Source organism: Diospyros lotus, chromosome 14, assembly GCF_014633365.1.
Source record: "Diospyros lotus cultivar Yz01 chromosome 14, ASM1463336v1, whole genome shotgun sequence".
Lineage (NCBI taxonomy): Eukaryota > Viridiplantae > Streptophyta > Magnoliopsida > Ericales > Ebenaceae > Diospyros > Diospyros lotus.
Genome location: NC_068351.1, coordinates 17,653,498 through 17,669,874, shown reverse-complemented (window position 1 = coordinate 17,669,874; position 16,377 = coordinate 17,653,498). Strand labels below are relative to the sequence as shown.

The 16,377-nt window shown below is 36.3% G+C and overlaps 1 protein-coding gene across 3 annotated transcripts in view; it reads left to right on the top strand.

Annotated features, from left to right (window-relative positions):
- Positions 1–14,030, top strand: part of LOC127790798 (N-terminal acetyltransferase A complex auxiliary subunit NAA15-like) — a 93,426-nt gene extending 79,396 nt beyond the window's left edge. For all 3 annotated transcript variants that reach the window (XM_052320488.1, XM_052320489.1, XM_052320490.1), the window contains 9 exons: positions 218–350; positions 429–536; positions 695–826; positions 1,391–1,447; positions 1,620–1,717; positions 1,812–1,870; positions 1,953–2,064; positions 2,195–2,295; positions 13,190–14,030. In XM_052320488.1, coding sequence (XP_052176448.1) covers positions 218–350; positions 429–536; positions 695–826; positions 1,391–1,447; positions 1,620–1,717; positions 1,812–1,870; positions 1,953–2,064; positions 2,195–2,295; positions 13,190–13,401 — 1,012 coding nt within the window. In that variant the 3' untranslated portion in view covers positions 13,402–14,030. The remainder of the gene's footprint in view (positions 1–217; positions 351–428; positions 537–694; positions 827–1,390; positions 1,448–1,619; positions 1,718–1,811; positions 1,871–1,952; positions 2,065–2,194; positions 2,296–13,189) is intronic.
- The last annotated feature ends 2,347 nt before the right edge of the window (positions 14,031–16,377 follow it).

Here is a 16,377-nt window from a genome sequence, read left to right as displayed (position 1 = left end):
TTTTTTTTTCTTCTTTTTTTTGGTAATTGTAATGGGCTTCAGATGATGCGACAATTAGTTGACCTGCTCCAATTTCTATAACATTGTGGGGATGTTTAGTTCCCTTGACTCCAATAGGAATGTAGTTCTTGTTTTATTCTATTGCTTGTAGTTCATCGATCACCTGAAATTTTTTCTTCTCCTGTCTTATCGTTAATGTTTGTCTCAATTTATGCAGGTGCTATATAAAACTTTACAGTTCTCCTCCAAAATTGGCAGCTGATGAAGATGATGAAAGGTCAAAGTTACTTCCTTCTCAAAAGAAGAAAATGAGACAAAAGCAGAGGAAGGCAGAAGCTCGAGCTAAGAAAGTATGTGGTTGTTGCTTTACTGTCTAAGGATGTTTCTTCCTGAATTACTTGCAGTTCACCATTTTTTAATTTACTTAGGTGGCAGAAGTGAAAAATGAAGAATTGAGTTTTAGTGGTGTCCCTAAGTCTGGAAAACGGCATGTCAAACAAGTAGATCTGGATCCTAATGGGGAGAAGTTGTTAAAGGTTTTTGCTCTCTTCTTTTTGCGTCCCGTCTCTTTTGTGATATTGTTTCTGTTTTCCTGGTATCTACTTGATCGCTTATGGAGTTCCTGGGTCTTTTTTGGAATCCTCTTATCTGCTTAAATATTTGTTAACTTGGGCATATTGATTAATTAATCAAGGTTGAAGACCCATTGTTGGAAGCTACAAAGTACTTGAAGCTGCTTCAGAAGCACTCACCTGATTCCTTAGAGACACACTTGCTTTCTTTCGAACTAAATATGAGAAAGAAAAAGATTCTGCTTGCCTTTCAGGTGGTTATGTTTTTAGTTTGGAACTCTTAATACTATATTTTTATTTTTCCAATTACGAATTCATCCGCAAGCATAATGGCCATCATCATTTTCACAAGCCTTAATTCCACTAGGTGGGCCCGGCTACATGAACTCTAGCCACCTAGTCTTTGTATAGAATTCACGTTGAAAGATCTCATCATTATTATATTGGCTCTCAGCTATCTGATGCAACCCCCCTCCTTCATTCGGGATTGGATTGACTGCAATGAGGAGGAATACATTCAATGCTAGAAGTGTAAGCCATCAATTTAGTTGAAGTCCTCAAACAAATGAAGGCATTTAATTTGCTCATTAACTGGAAAATGTTCCACTGAGTATGTGGAGACTGATAAATCATTAAAATATCAAGGAAGAAGCATCATTCAATGTAGGTCCCTTTCCCTTTCTTCTGGACTGGCTTGTGCCTGCATAGATGTTGGGCGTATGTTTTTCTTATGGTCCTTGTATTGTCATGAAAATGCATTAACTATGCTATTTCATGTATGGCTAAGTGCATGTACTTTTCTTTTCTTTTCCTTGAAGGCTGTAAAGCAACTTCTACGGTTGAATGCTGAGAACCCAAATTCACATTGCTGCTTGGTATGTGTTTCTGTCATTGACCCGTTGAATAAAATGGGAAAAATATTTTAGATTGAGTTACCCCCACTCCCTCCTGTATTCTGTCCAGATCTGGATCCAAACCATGCAGTGATAAAACTGACAAATGACTTGCTGACCACATCTGTTGAATGTAGACCTTTTGTTTTTGCAGATAAGATTCTTCCATAAATTGGGGGATATGCCTGCTCCAGTATCTGAAACTGAGAAACTCATTTGGGCTGTCTTAGAGGCAGAGAGACCTACTTTAAGGTTTTCTTGGACATTCCGCATGTGTTTTGTTTGACAACAGTGTGTATAGTAATGGACATTCTTTTTTGTTGGCATTTTATTCTTTTTTGGGCAGTCAGTTGCACGGGAAATCTATCCTAGAGGCAAACAGTCTTTTTCTTAAAAAGCATGAAGGTCGGCACCTTTCTCATCCAATATGCAAGTTCATCAATGGCTATTCATATTGTGCTATTTCATGTCGTCTTTCATTTTGCAGGCTCTTTGATGCATAGAGCAGCAGCAGCAGATATGCTATACTCTTTAGATAGTAGCAGGAGGGCTGAGGCAGTCAAACTAATAGAAGATTCATCCAACAATGTGGTTTCAATGTAATGTCTCCCAGTACACTAAGTTTCGTTAACTTGTGTTCAATTGCTTTTTTTTTTTTTTTTTAATTTGCATGGATATCTTGCTGGATACCAACAATTGAATTGAATTCTGCATATTTCACTAAATTAGAGATGGAGCACTTGGACCAGTCAATGAATGGAAACTTAAAGATTGCATAGCAGTTCATAGATTACTTGGTACAACTTTGAGCGACCATGATGCAGCATTAAGTAAGTCTGTAATTTGAATTAAGAAGTAATGTTGTTGCTTTCTTGCCATCACCAGCTCTTGCAAGTTTTATCTAATGACTATTAATTGTCACTATTTACAATTATTGATGTGAATTTTGATGCATTATAAAGTAAAATTCATATGGAGAATTATATATTTGCAACAGTAATTAAAAAAAAACGTTATCAAATTTCAGATCTAGTTGTCAGTCTTCAACGGTGTTGAAGGACTAGTAGAGATCTATATTACAGCCAAATTCAGGATTAAGTTTTTAAGCAACGATAGTTAAATTTACAATCCAACTTATGAAATTTGCTAATAGAAAGAAGAGGAGAATTGAATCTTCTGTAGTTTGTCAATACGCCTCAAATCTCAGAAGTGAGCTTATGTTTGTTTTTTTGGAGCAATTTAGCTGTTTTAAGTTAAACTTGTTTTGCAGCCCTGTGTCCAATTGTAGGGAGTAGTTAATAAGCTTAATATATGATCAATAACACCTTAATAACCCATTAGTGGATTCACTGCCTGAATCCATCTCCTCATTCTTCTTTTTAGGGTCAAAATTACATAGGAAAGCCAAGATGTTAGTCTTCCTCTCTTTAACCTATCCATTCTTTCTTCCTCATCTTGTTGTAGCTTCTTCAGGTTGAAATAAATTCATTTTTCGCCTTTCACCCATGAAACATGGATATCGGCAGAATCAGATACAGATTACCCCTTCAAAGTGTACTGATTGAGGAACAAAACAATACAGATATTCTTTCAAAAAGTTGACATAATTTGATACCAATATGTTACTAGATAAATCTAAAAGATTTATGTAAAAACAAAAACAAATATTTCTTCTTCATTTCAAATTATTTTAGTAAGTTCTATCTGTAAACAAATTAAAAATTTTGGATTATGATAACAGCACAAGCTTAAACCACTATGTGGAGCGGCTGTATAAATTTCAAACTTTCTGCCATCCCTATCCGTAGCCATATTTTTGAAGCCATTAAGGGTTCCCCACCAAGTTTTATTTGTCTTTGGTCTTCCTCACTCTTTTGCTACAAACTTCTTCCATTTCATCAACTTGCCACACAAGTGCATATTTCAGTCTTCTTTTCATATGTTAACCATCTTAATCGTGTTTCCAGCATTATATCTCCAATTGGGAAACTCAAACCTTATTAAATATAACCTTGTTTTTATTTTGTGTTTTATTCTATGGTTGCACTAAGTTCCTTTGTAATGTGCTTTACGGGTTCATGTCCATCCTTCACAAGATTAAAGAGGTAAGGGTTGAATGAGAGCCTTGATGCAATCCAAGTGTAATTGGAAAAATGGTAGTATCTTCTCTAAACGTCCTAACATGTTTTCTTTCGATGGTGCTTGTTCTTAATAACCTGTATATAATCAATCTAGTCTACATTCTTTCCAACACTTCTACAAGACTTCTCGAAGGACTTGTCATAGGCTTTTATGAAGTTTATAAATATTATATGCAATCTTTTTGTTTATCTGGATATTTCCATTACATGTCTCAATAAATAGATAATTTCTACTGTTGACCTACTAGGCCTGTAACTAAATTAGTTTTCAGAGATCTTAGTTTCTTTCCTTAACCTTTACTCAGTTATCCTCTCCTAATTTTTCATAGGGAAGCCTCTATAATTTTTACAACTTTGAACATCTTCTTTATTCTTATAAATAGTCATAAAATGCTCTTTCACCACGTGTTCAACATCCTTGTTGGTTTAAGGACATATGAATAATTTCTTTCACTAAAAACTGGTCTATTCTTGTTTTCATTCCTGTGCTTTTATCAGGATATCATCCAATTAAACTATTTTACTATTCTTCATCTTTTCATATCTTGCTCTATTCATTTGGATAAATTTTTATATACAACCACTAATTCCTATATTCTTCGGAGTTTCTTAAGATGCCACTACATAACATGTGCTTCTCCACTTTCATTGAATAGCTTTGAGAAATATTCCTTTGTCTCACATTGATTGCCCCCTTGTTCTGTAGAACTTTGATAATCGTTTTCTATACATTTCACTTGGTTTAAATCCCTTGTGTGAATTTATAAACTAAGAAGAATTTCTATTTTACTGTAATTGGAAATCCATGACTATCCTCCCTTCTTATAGAGGGAGGATACAACAAACTAGGAAATGATTACTGTTGACTTATATATAAAGATAGTTAGCATGATGCCATGGCTTATGTCATGATGATGTCATGATAGTTGTATATATATGTGTTCCATCTCTTAGTTTGTAACTGAAAGAATATCTAGAGGAAATCAATCATTCACTCGTAAATTATTCATTAGCTTTAAGAGAATATTTATGCAAAGAGAAACCTAAAATTTCTCCTAAAAATACTCCTACTTTACAGCTGTAGATAACCTTCATTTAATTTTATAAATACACATTAGATATATCTATAAAATTGCTGATATTAGTTGTTGTTGATCACTTTAAACTCCTTCCCCATCTAGGATTGCTACCTTATCTAAACTCCTCCTTCATCTAGGAGTTTAGTTTGTGACTTATATCTCGGTTTCTTCCAACACTCCCCCTCAAACTAGTGAATAGATGTCAATCATTCCCAGCTTGCTTCTTATTTCTTCAAAACCCTGCTTTTGCATTGCTTTAGTCAAGATGTCTGCCTCTTGATCTTTTGTTGGAATATAAGTCAATTTTATATTTTCACTTTCCAGCTCCCCCTTAACAAAATGCCTGTCAATTCAAATATGTTTCATCCGGTCATGTTGCACTGGATTATTTACTACGCTTATAGTTGATTTGCTGTCACTGTAGAGAACTTTAGGTCCAACTATAGGAATAGATAAATCCTTCATGAGCCTTTCCACCCAAATTACCTCACAAATACTCTGTGCAATAGCTCTATACTCGGCCTCAGCACTGCTTCTTGACACAACTTGTTGTTTCTTGCTCCTCCATGTAACCAAATTTTCCCAAAGCTTAGTGCAATACCCTGATGTAGACTTACTGTCTTCAACGGATCCGGCCCTATTTGCATCCGCATAACTCCTTATTCCTCTATCCTCGCTTTTCTTGAATAGCATTCCTTTCTTGGGAGCCCCGCCCCTTTCAAATATCTAAGAATATGATATGCAGCTTCTAGGTGTCTTTTGGTTGGGGAATGCATGAATTGACTAATGATGCTCACTGCATACGCAATATCTGGTTGAGTGTGAGATAGATAAATTAATTTTCCTACCAAACGTTGAAATCTTCCAACATCTACCAGTTGTTCCTCATTTTTTTCCCTTTTATTTTTCCAGATAGGCTCTAATGGAGTGCTTATAGGCTTACAACCAAGCTTTCCCGTCTCTTTTAGTAGATCTAAAATGTATTTTCTTTGAGACAGAAAAATACCTTCGTTGCTTCTTGCTACTTCAATTTTCAAAAAATATCTCATCTCTCCCAAGTCTTTTACTTCAAAAACTTCTTTCAATTGCTGTTTCAACCTTTCTATCTCTTGAGAATTCTCTCCTGTGATGATTATATCATATACATAGACTATTAGGATAGTTTTTTACCTTCGTAATCAACTTTTGTAAAGAGAGTGTGATTTGCTTATCCTTGCTTATATCCTAGGTGGTTTAGTGTGTCACTAAACCTTTTGAACCATGCCCTAGGAGATTGCTTTAGACCATACAAGGATTTTTTCAATCTACATACCTTTCCTCTTGTGTCTTTCCTTTCAAAACTAGGGGGAATTCTCATGTAGATCTCTTCTTCCAGCTCACCATTAAAGAAAGCATTTTTTATGTCTAGTTGATAGAGTTTCCAGTCCAAATTCATTGCTAATGACAATAACACCTGGATAGAGTTAAGTTTGGCCATCGGTGCAAATGTTTCCTCATAGTCAAGGCCTCGTGTTTGAGTAAAATCTTGAGCTACAAGCCTTGCTTTGTATCTATCTACTCTCCCATCCGAGTTGTACTTTATGGTAAAAACCCATTTGCTGCCAAGTGCTTTCCATATGGAAGATCCACTATTTCCCAGGTGTCATTCTTTTCGAGGGCTAGCATTTCTTCCATAACCTCTTTCCTCCATTTTTCCTCTTGTAGTGTACTGTAAATATCCTTAGGGATAGCCTCATCATCTATGCTTTCTGCAAATGCCTTGAATTTAGAAGATAGTTTTGAATATCCCAAAAATTTAGAAATTAGATACTTAGTGCAAGTTCTGATTCCTTTCCTCCAAGCAATGGGAACATCTAGATCATACTCTTGCTCATGTTGCTACTGCCCTTCTCCATTTCCCTGAATATCAACCTCCCTTTCAACCTCTTGTTTTTGTAATTTTTCTGGACTTACCCTCGATTCAGATGATATGGACTGCTGCTAATACTGAGTGTCACGAGGCTTCCTTGAATAGACTAATAGTGGTGGTTCAGTTTGAATTGGTTCAGTTTGAATTTGATCACTCTTTGGAATTTGGTCTCTTTCATTCTCTCCCCCTTGATCAAATTCAGACACATGTGATGGAATTATTGGATTAGAACTAGCGGGAGGAATCAAAGAAGAAGAGTCCAGAACCGGAGGAGTCCAATGGGTAATTTTTTCTGGGTGAGGAGTTGGCTGAAAAAACGGCTGAGTTTCAAGGAAAGATACATCATAGGAGTCAACAAATTTGCAGGTATTAGGATTGTAGCATTTGTATCCTTGTTGTGTTGGAGAATATCCCACAAAAATGCACTTGATGGCCTTAGGGTCTAGTTTGGATGAAGAGATTGGACTTTGGTGAATAAAAACAGTACATCCAAACACTCAAGGGGTAAGGGAGTTTAGGACACTGTCATGGTGAGAGAAAATGTCAATAAGGACAGCCAAAGGAGTCCTAAACTTTAAGACTTTGGAGGGTAGGCGATTGATGAGATAGGCTGAGGTTAATATTGGGTCCCCGCAATATGAACTTGGAACAGAAGTAGTAAATATCATGGCTCTTGCTGTTTCAAGTAGGTGATGATTTTTTTTTTCAACAATTCTGTTTTGTTGGGGGTTATAAGGACACGAGCTTTGGTGAATGATACCATGCTCAATTAAATATGAATTAAACTCATTGCAGAAGTATTCTCTTCCATTATCGGTTCTGAAGACATGGATTGAGGTTTGAAACACATTCTTGACCATGTGATGAAACTTTTTGAATATCGAAAACGCTTCAGATTTTTCTTTCATTAAAAATGCCCAGCACATCCTTGTATGGTCATCAATAAAAGTGATGAACCATCGTGTATTAGTGAGATTTGAGGTGTGAGATGGCCCCCAAATATCACTATGGACTAAGTGAAAAGGTGTGGAAGGAGTATAAACATGATTAGGGTGAGATTTTCCGGTCTGTTTTGCAAGAATACACTGCTCACAAGACAAATTGTGAGTTTTATTGCTATATAAAGAGGGATACAAGAATTTAAGATATTCAAAACTTGAATGTCCTAACTGCTGATGCCATAACATAATGTTTGAATCTGAAACAAGAGCTAAAGAATATAAAAATTGAGACCTAGATGCAGTAGAATGATCATGCCTTGATGTTTGATAGGCTTCTCCTCTCATCTTAGCATTGTCAATAATCTTTCCTGATGATAGATCCTGAAAAACACAAGACAATTTGGAGAATATTATACAACAATCCCTGTCATTAGTCAACCTGCTTACTGAAATTAAGTTACACTGCAAGTTTGGGACATAGAGAATTGATTTAAGCATTAGACCTCCTATCACAGTTGTTCCTTTTCCCTTTGCCAAGGATATAGTACCATCAGCCATAGAAACATTCATAGGTTTATCACATAATTCAAAATTGGACAACAAATATAGAGAACCTGTTATATGGTCTGAGGCACCTGTATCTATGATCCAACTGCTGGTAGGAATTCTTTGAGATACAAGAGAGTGTGCAATATTACCTTGTGTGACTAAGGAAGCCACAGGAGTAGGATTATCTGCATTCTCGGTTTTGAACACCTGGGATTGACTGATTAATTGTTGCAAAACTTCCAGTTGATTTACAGTAAGAGTAAAAGATGTTGAATTCTCCTTCTCGGCTTCTACCATATAGGCTGATTGGCCTGCTGTATGTCCTCCTTTTCTTTGATTTCTAGGCTTCCAATTTGCTGGTTTTCCATGGATTTTCCAGCAAGTCTCTTGAGTATAATAAGGTCGATTACAATGATCGCACCATTGTTTTTCTCTTGCAGCCTCTCCTTTAGAGTATAATAGGGCTGATGCAAGGGAATAGATTTCATTGATAGGATGTCCGGACTCTGGGAGCATAACTTTCTTCCTACTTTCTTCGCTCCTTACTTCAACAAACGCTTCCCTAATGGTTGGGAAGGGTTTCATCCCTAGCAACCGACCCCTAACTTCATCCAACTCTGAATTTAAGCCATAAAGGAAATAAAAACTCTCTCCTTCTCTATCATCTTACCATATTTTCTACTATCTGCTGTGCACTCCCATTTGATCTCATAAAAGAGATCCATCTCTTGCCACAAAGCTGTTAAAGTATTGAAATATTCAGTGACCGAGTTTGTACCTTGTTTTGTGGTTCGAATAAGAGATCTAACTTGAAAACATTGGGCATAATTATCTAGATCAGAATATATTTCTTGGACAACCTTCCATATCTCACAAGTTGTCTTGTAGAAGAGATATGTCCTACCGATTTTAGGCTCCATTGAATTTACTCGGAAATTGGTTCCATTTAGTTTATGTTGTGTAATCTAAAGAGAAGGACTTTCCAAGGTTGTTGTGAGAGATGGAGCTATAGGAAGAGTCCTTGCCGGAGGAGGATTAGAGGTTGTTACCTCATTGCTGGAGTCATCGACCATCTTGGAGACTCAATTCGTCTACTTGGGATGGTTTTAAGAAAAATCAGGCCAACAAGAATCTAGCTCTGATACCATGAAAGAATATCTAGGGGAAATCAATCATTCACCCATAAATTATTCATTAGCTTTAGGAGGATATTTATACAAAGAGAAACCTAAAAAATCTCTTAAAAATACTCCTACTTTACAGCTGTAGATAACCTTCATTTAATTTTATAAATACACATTAGATATATCTATAAAATTGCTGATATTAGTTGCTGTTGATCTCTTTAAACTCCTTCCCCATCTAGGACTGCTACCTTATCTAAACTCCTTGATCTAGGAGTTTAGTTCGTGACTTATATCTCGGTTTCTTCCAACAGTAACTAATAGAGATACTCTTCAAATCATCTCTCTCTAAATTCTCACATGGTATTAGAGCCACCGGTGAGAAAATCATAAGCTGCCGTTGTGTATTCTTCTCCAGCGGCCTTCAAATCCTAAACTTCTTTACTTCTTTTCTCTCTCCTCACTGCCTCTGTTAAGACCAAACCTACACTATCCAGCTATCATTTGCCAACACCACTACCACCATAGTGTTCGCCGTCATCAGATCGGCTCAATCCCGGAGACCCATCGCCGCCGGCTGCCCCACGCGTCGCCACGAGTTTTCTGCCCATCTTCCACGCACTGCCTATCAGCCTATTCTCCGACCACCATTTGCTCGTGCCACCACTATTGTTGCATCACCGATCTTGGATCGACCTAGCCTCGGAGCCCCATCGCCGTCGGCCGCCCCATGCACTTGCACGCGCTGCCCAACAGATTTGCCACATTTGAACCATCGGCATGTGCACCCATTTTTTGGTCGCCACACCCACTTTTCCCCGTCGTCGTTGCATCATCGGCCTTAGATCAGTCTAGCTTCGAGCCCTATCATCGCTGGTCGCCTCATGCGTCGCCTAATAGATCTATGCGTTTAGACGTTTTTTCCCCGATCTCTCTTTCCGGTGCTCTGGTCGCGACACCGTCACCGCCATTGGACTTGTCTCCCTAAGTCCCTCCAGATCTTGGTGGTTTCGTCATTGTTCATCTTTGTTAGTGCTCCAGCAAGCCTTTGTCGCGGCTCACTGCTCCTTCCAGATCTAATTTGCAGTCCTCGACATGTTTGACCTCAGTCACATCACTTCTACACGTGACGAGTCCGTTTCAACATTTGTTGCCTCTTAACCCTTTACCCTTTCCAACATAGGGAGCCCTATTATCACCTCTGACAAGTTGATAGGGTCTACCAACTATCTTTCATGGGCAGTCTCTATCAAACTGTGGTTCAAGGGGCAAAGACAAGCAGACCATCTCACCACGAAGGAAGATGATGTCGACCCAGCCAACAAAGCTAGATGGGAACAGCTTGATGCTCAATTGTGTAATATTCTGTGAAATTCCATTGATCGCTCTGTTTTGCAACTATTTTGGCCGTTTGAAACTTGTTATAAGGTTTGGACGGAAGCCGCTGAATATTATACCCACGACATTCAGCGTCTCTACACAGTTGTCCACACTATCAAGAACATCTAACAAGGTCACTCTATGGAATCCTATCTAGTCCAGATGCGTTCTCTCATGCAGGAGTTTGAAGCTCTTCTTCCATACTCTCATTCCAAAGCTGCTCATGATTCTCAGGGGGAAAAACGATTTATGGTCCTTACTTTATCCAGTCTCAAGCCTAAATTTGAGCCTATCTGCCATCAGATCTTGACTGGGTCCATTAATCCTATTATGAAATATATATAAAAGAATGCTCAATATGGCTAGTTGTTCTTCCTTTATTTGTACTTTTACAGGTACCCCTCTCGAGGCCTTTGCTCTTGTGTCTCAAACTTTAGGTGATAATCAGGGTTGGTCCAGTAGCCACTCTTTCCCTCATTGCAACTTTTGCAAAAAGAAAGGGCATGAGGAAGATAAGTGTTGGAAGAAGCGTGGTCGACTAGCTGCCCTCTTACATCTCAGACATCTTGAGCGGCCCTTACTGCCCAGAGTGCCCCTAGTCCAACTTTAGGCCCTCCGATGGTAACCCTACCTACTGTTGATTATGAGGATTTCTTTAAATTCCAAGCGTCTCAGCCATCTATTGGTCATCCCACGGCTCCTGTGCTACATGACCAAATTCCTCATTCTCTTTTGTTCCTTACATAGCCATTTTATTCTGTTCCTCTTCGTGTATTTGGATGTATCTATTTTCTGCATTCTTTTTCATCTGGATAGGATAAACTTGTTGCCAAATCTCTCAAGTGTATCTTTCTAGGCTACTCCTGCTTGCAGAAAGGTTATAAGTGTTATTTTCCTGAGTTGAACCGCTATCTTATATCTACTGATGTCACATTCTTTGAACAATAGTCTTTCTTTTCGGTTGCTTAACCCAATTCACAGAGTTTTGACCAGGTACTACCTAATCCTTTTTCTTCTCTTCGTTGCCCACTTTGGGTACGTCTGTCTCCTCCTGTGTGGATCCCCCACTGCTATCTTCAGGTCCACACTCCACGGATCCTCCACTTCTTACATATCATCGTCGTCCTTAGCCTATTGTCGGCCCCATCATTCCTCCAAAATAGGATTCTCCTGATTCACTCTCTCCGTCAGTGGTTCCTCCTGCCGTGGATCCTGCGCTAGCTAGCCTTCTTGTTTCTCTCCGCAAAGGTACACGGTCCACTCGTAATCCACACCCTCTTTATAATTTTTTGTGCTATGAGCATTTGTCACCTGCTTTTGGTGCCTTTGTTTCGAGTCTTTTCTTTGTTTCTGTTCCTAAAACCATAGGTGAAGCCCTGTCACACACGTCCAGTCGTAATCCACACCCTCTTTCCTCTGTTTTTGTGCAAGTTGCGCCTCAACTCCGAGTGCAAGTTGATAGGGATCACCCACTTTATAAGGCCGCTGCAAGCTTTCTTTATCTTGGAAGGGTTATTTTGCAAATAACCTCTCCTAGAAGCCAATAATCTTTTAGGAACCCCAACAAAACAATTGTTCTTACAAAGACACACCCCAAAATTACCCCAAACAAAATATTCCCAAAAAGCTGAAAATTGCCAAACACCCAATTAGGCAAAAAAAAAAAAAAAAAAAAAAATCAAAAACAAAAAACAAAAACACATGAAGAATAAAAAAATGATGTACAGTTTTGCATTACATTTACTTTTCTTTCCATGAAGCATCAATAGGTTATTTTCTCAGAGTAAAAGATACTATTTTCCTAAAGACATCTAAATGTATAGTTCATTCTTTATATATATATATATATATATATCTTTTTCTTGAAAGTGATTGTGTAAACACATTTCTTTAATTTTTTTAGCCTGCTATACTTCACTCAGTCTAACTTATCAAAAGTAAAAAGAAAATAAAGACCGTTACTATATCTAGTTTGGAGCTTATGGTTAATATTTTTTCCCTCCTAGAAAACCAATGACAAAGACTTTGGATGTCTTTGAATCACGGAATTCATGATTCCATACAAAAGTTTATCAACTTTCCAAAGACATAGCATTTTGTGATTCTCTTGGTTGTGTTATCTACTTACACAACCAAGACATAGCACTGTTTTTCTGATCTCAAATCATTGCTCAATGATTTGCGCCAGAAGTTGGATGATTCAATGATTTACTGTTGTGATGTGATGGCTTGTACATGGGAATTCTCTTTGATTTACATATAATTTATTGATTATCTTTTATAAGATTTATATTTGTTTGAATATTCTCCTTATCCAGCTTTCTATATTTGCAATGGTGAGATATCAAGGCGCCTTATTTGCTTATATTATTCTGGAAACTCTGGATAAAGGCCCTAGATCAAAGTGCAAAGGGTAGGCAAGTGAAGGAATAGGACTTTGCAGCCATCTTATATTTATTTAGTTGATTGTGTTGACAGAGTTTTGAATTTCTACAAGAGCTTGAAAATGTCTTTCTTCGAGTCCATGTTTCTCTTTCTAAGATTGGATAAAAGTGAGAAACTTCCACAAAATTGTTTACCCTGAAAATTGATTTCTTGTAGGATGGAAGGAACGATGTGCCCAGTACTTCCCATACTCAACATACTTTGAAGGCAGACACAGCTCTGCCAGTCCAAACTCTGCCTACAACCTAATAAGGACGGACACCGAGAATGGGGACACAGCCCTTTCAGACGCTGGTCATGGTGGGGAGCCCATTTGGTCAAATGGAAAACTGGAGGAGCCAGAGACATTCAAGGACCTTGTCATCTGACCAAACTATGTGAAAGCACTCCTCGCTAATTGCCTGATTCAGGCAATCAAAAGCTAGCAACCATTCTGCAGATTGTAAAATAAACCTGATGAGAGCAGAAGGGTGCAAAGAAGATCGATCAGTCGGAGGTTTTCATGCAAGTCGTGGTGAGGTTATCTTCGACATGGCTTTGGATGAATTTTCTTTCTGCCCAGTTCAGTCTCCACGCGGTGCCCCCCGACCCGTCCCTTTGCAACGTGTATAGTATACTCTCCTTGTGTTTCTGAATTCTTGAATACTTTTTAACGCCCATCCAATTTGGGGGCGATCAGGGGCAAGAGGTTCTATGGGTTGGGATTTACTTTCAACAAGATTGGGGTGTTTTCTGGGTTGGGTTGAAGGGAGAAGAACTGCGGAAGCTATTACGTGTCTGATTGAACATCCAGTCTAAACAGAATACCACCATAGTATTTATTGATCTCCAGGGGATGTTGTACTTGGCTTCTTTTTCCCGATTGACCATTATTCGTTCATGTGTAAATGCTGGCTAGGTTTTGGTGGTGGAACAATTTTGGCATGAAATTACACGATAGCCAATTCAACTCATATTATTGCAGCAATGGCATCTTTGAGAGCCCCCCCTGCTTGAATTTCAGTTGTTGGTAGGGATCATTTAATTGCTTTGTTACATGGAAACACAGGAATAACCTTACGGCCTCTTTAGCTGTGTAAAATGATTTTCAGTTTTTAACTCTAATTTCTTGTAAAATTTTTAGTTTTTATTTTTTATAAAAAAATTCTGGGAATTACATTCTAATATAATTAAGAAATACAGAGAATTAATTTTCAATCTAAAAAATTAGAATAAATGTTCGAAAAGAGACTTGTTTTATCTTTTTGTTCTCGTAACTTCTGTTAAAGAAATAAATAGAGATGACTTGGGAATATACTTCAAAAATTGCGTTTTAATAAGGAAAATTTAAAAAATCGTGTTCTTCAAATATACATCTTTTATTTAGAAAATTTTGTATTTAAATAATTTTTTTAAAAAAAATTGTATGAGTAATTTCCAAAAAAATAGGGCACTTTTTCATAACATTTTTAAATATTTAGCTTTGTTTTTCAGTTTTGTGCGGATCAACAGGGTCAAAAGAGCATGGTTTGTGTATGCAAAATTATATTTATTTTGTAGAGGGGTTTTTAGGAGTAAATTTTATATATTATATTTGAGATTTGTTTAAATTATATTGGATATTTATATTTTTTTCTCAATTTTAAATACTACATTTGAGCTTTGCTTAAATTATGTCAATTATTTACAACTTTTAAAACAAATGAGACTTTTTTTTAAGATTAAAAGACTAAATCAGGAGACAATTTGGCTGAGATAATTTTTTTTTCTCTCTTTTCTCAATTGCCAACGCTTCACCAATTGATTAGACTTTATTAGACTTTTTTTTTTATTATTTTCAGTTTTTTTAGTTTTTAATTTTTTAAAATAATAAAAATATATTTACTTTTATATATTTAAAAGAAAATATATATATATAAAAAATTCAAAACAACAAAAAATATTTTAGTTGTTTTTATCATAAACACGTTTAAAATTCTTAAAACACAAAAAACGCTACAGACAAAATTTTTTTTTCAATAATTATAAAATAGATATTTAAAACTCAAAATTAAAAATAAATTCAAAACTCAAACTAAAAATTAAAATACGAAGAGAATAACTCCTAATATTTCCTATCATCACGTTGTTTATTCGTTCTCCTTTTTTTTTCACTATCATATTATCGGCACTAGGTTTTTAGTCTTTCCCATTGTACATCTTTCTTTTTATATACATACCCATTCTTAACACACACTCTCTCTATATGTGTGTGTCTCTATATAATATTGTAGTTTTGACTAGATCTAAGTTTTAATGAACCCAACTAGCGTTTGAGTTCTTCCATGGGATCAAAACCCACCGATCTGGCTTGGGTTCTAATTGGAGCCCATGGTTCCAAAATTTTTTGAGTTTTTTATTTTTAATTTTGGAACAAATGGAAAGAAAGTAAAGAAGGAGATGGCATTTTGGGAATTTTAAATAAAATTATCCCTGTTAATTGATTGTAAAGGGATATGTGTGTAGCTAGCAAGGTAATGAACATTAAAAAAAAATGAGATTAGTGTTATTTTTAAAAACACAAAAATTGTGAGTGCATTTTAAACAAATCTACCATTCTTTTTATTAATATTTTATAAAATTTAAAACAGTGACTATTCATTTACAAAAGATTAATAATAATACTTACACTTAGCCTTTTCTAATTTAAAAGATCAATCTTTGAATCTTCTTAGGAAGAATGAATTTACTTTCATTTTTGTGTTGTGTGTGTACATATATATTTTTGGAATGGAATTTATTATTATTAAAATTAAAAAGGTTTGGATAATCTTCAAGACTTATATTGTGTATAGAAGCCTAGAACTACATCCATCGAACAGGACCCATGAGAACTTGGAGATTCCTTATACGATTCTACCCTCTGTAATTCAATTATGTGTTAATATGATTTGTGATGAAATTATTAAAATTATCTCAAATTATAGACAAGAATTAATTTTCTGAAGCTTTTGACCAACTACCTACTTGATTTTTTAGTTTCAATTGTTGAGGAATCCTTATCAAGGCCCGCTTAAGGATATGCCCACTAACATAGGAACATCTAAAAAAAGGTAATTTCAAATGGGATTAAGAACAAACATAACAAAAACTTCATATAATAAATGGGTTCACTTCTAATAGGAGTGATAATCATTCTTACTTCATTTTTTAAGGTTTTAGAAGCCATATATTTTTCAAAATAAACAAAGGGCGCCAATAACATATAAAAAGAAATAATCTTCGACATTGACCCTACACACAAATCCCAAAATTTTTAGGTCAGGAGAGATTTTAGTACATGTCTAAAATTAATTTCGAGCCCCACTAGACTCTCATTTTACTAC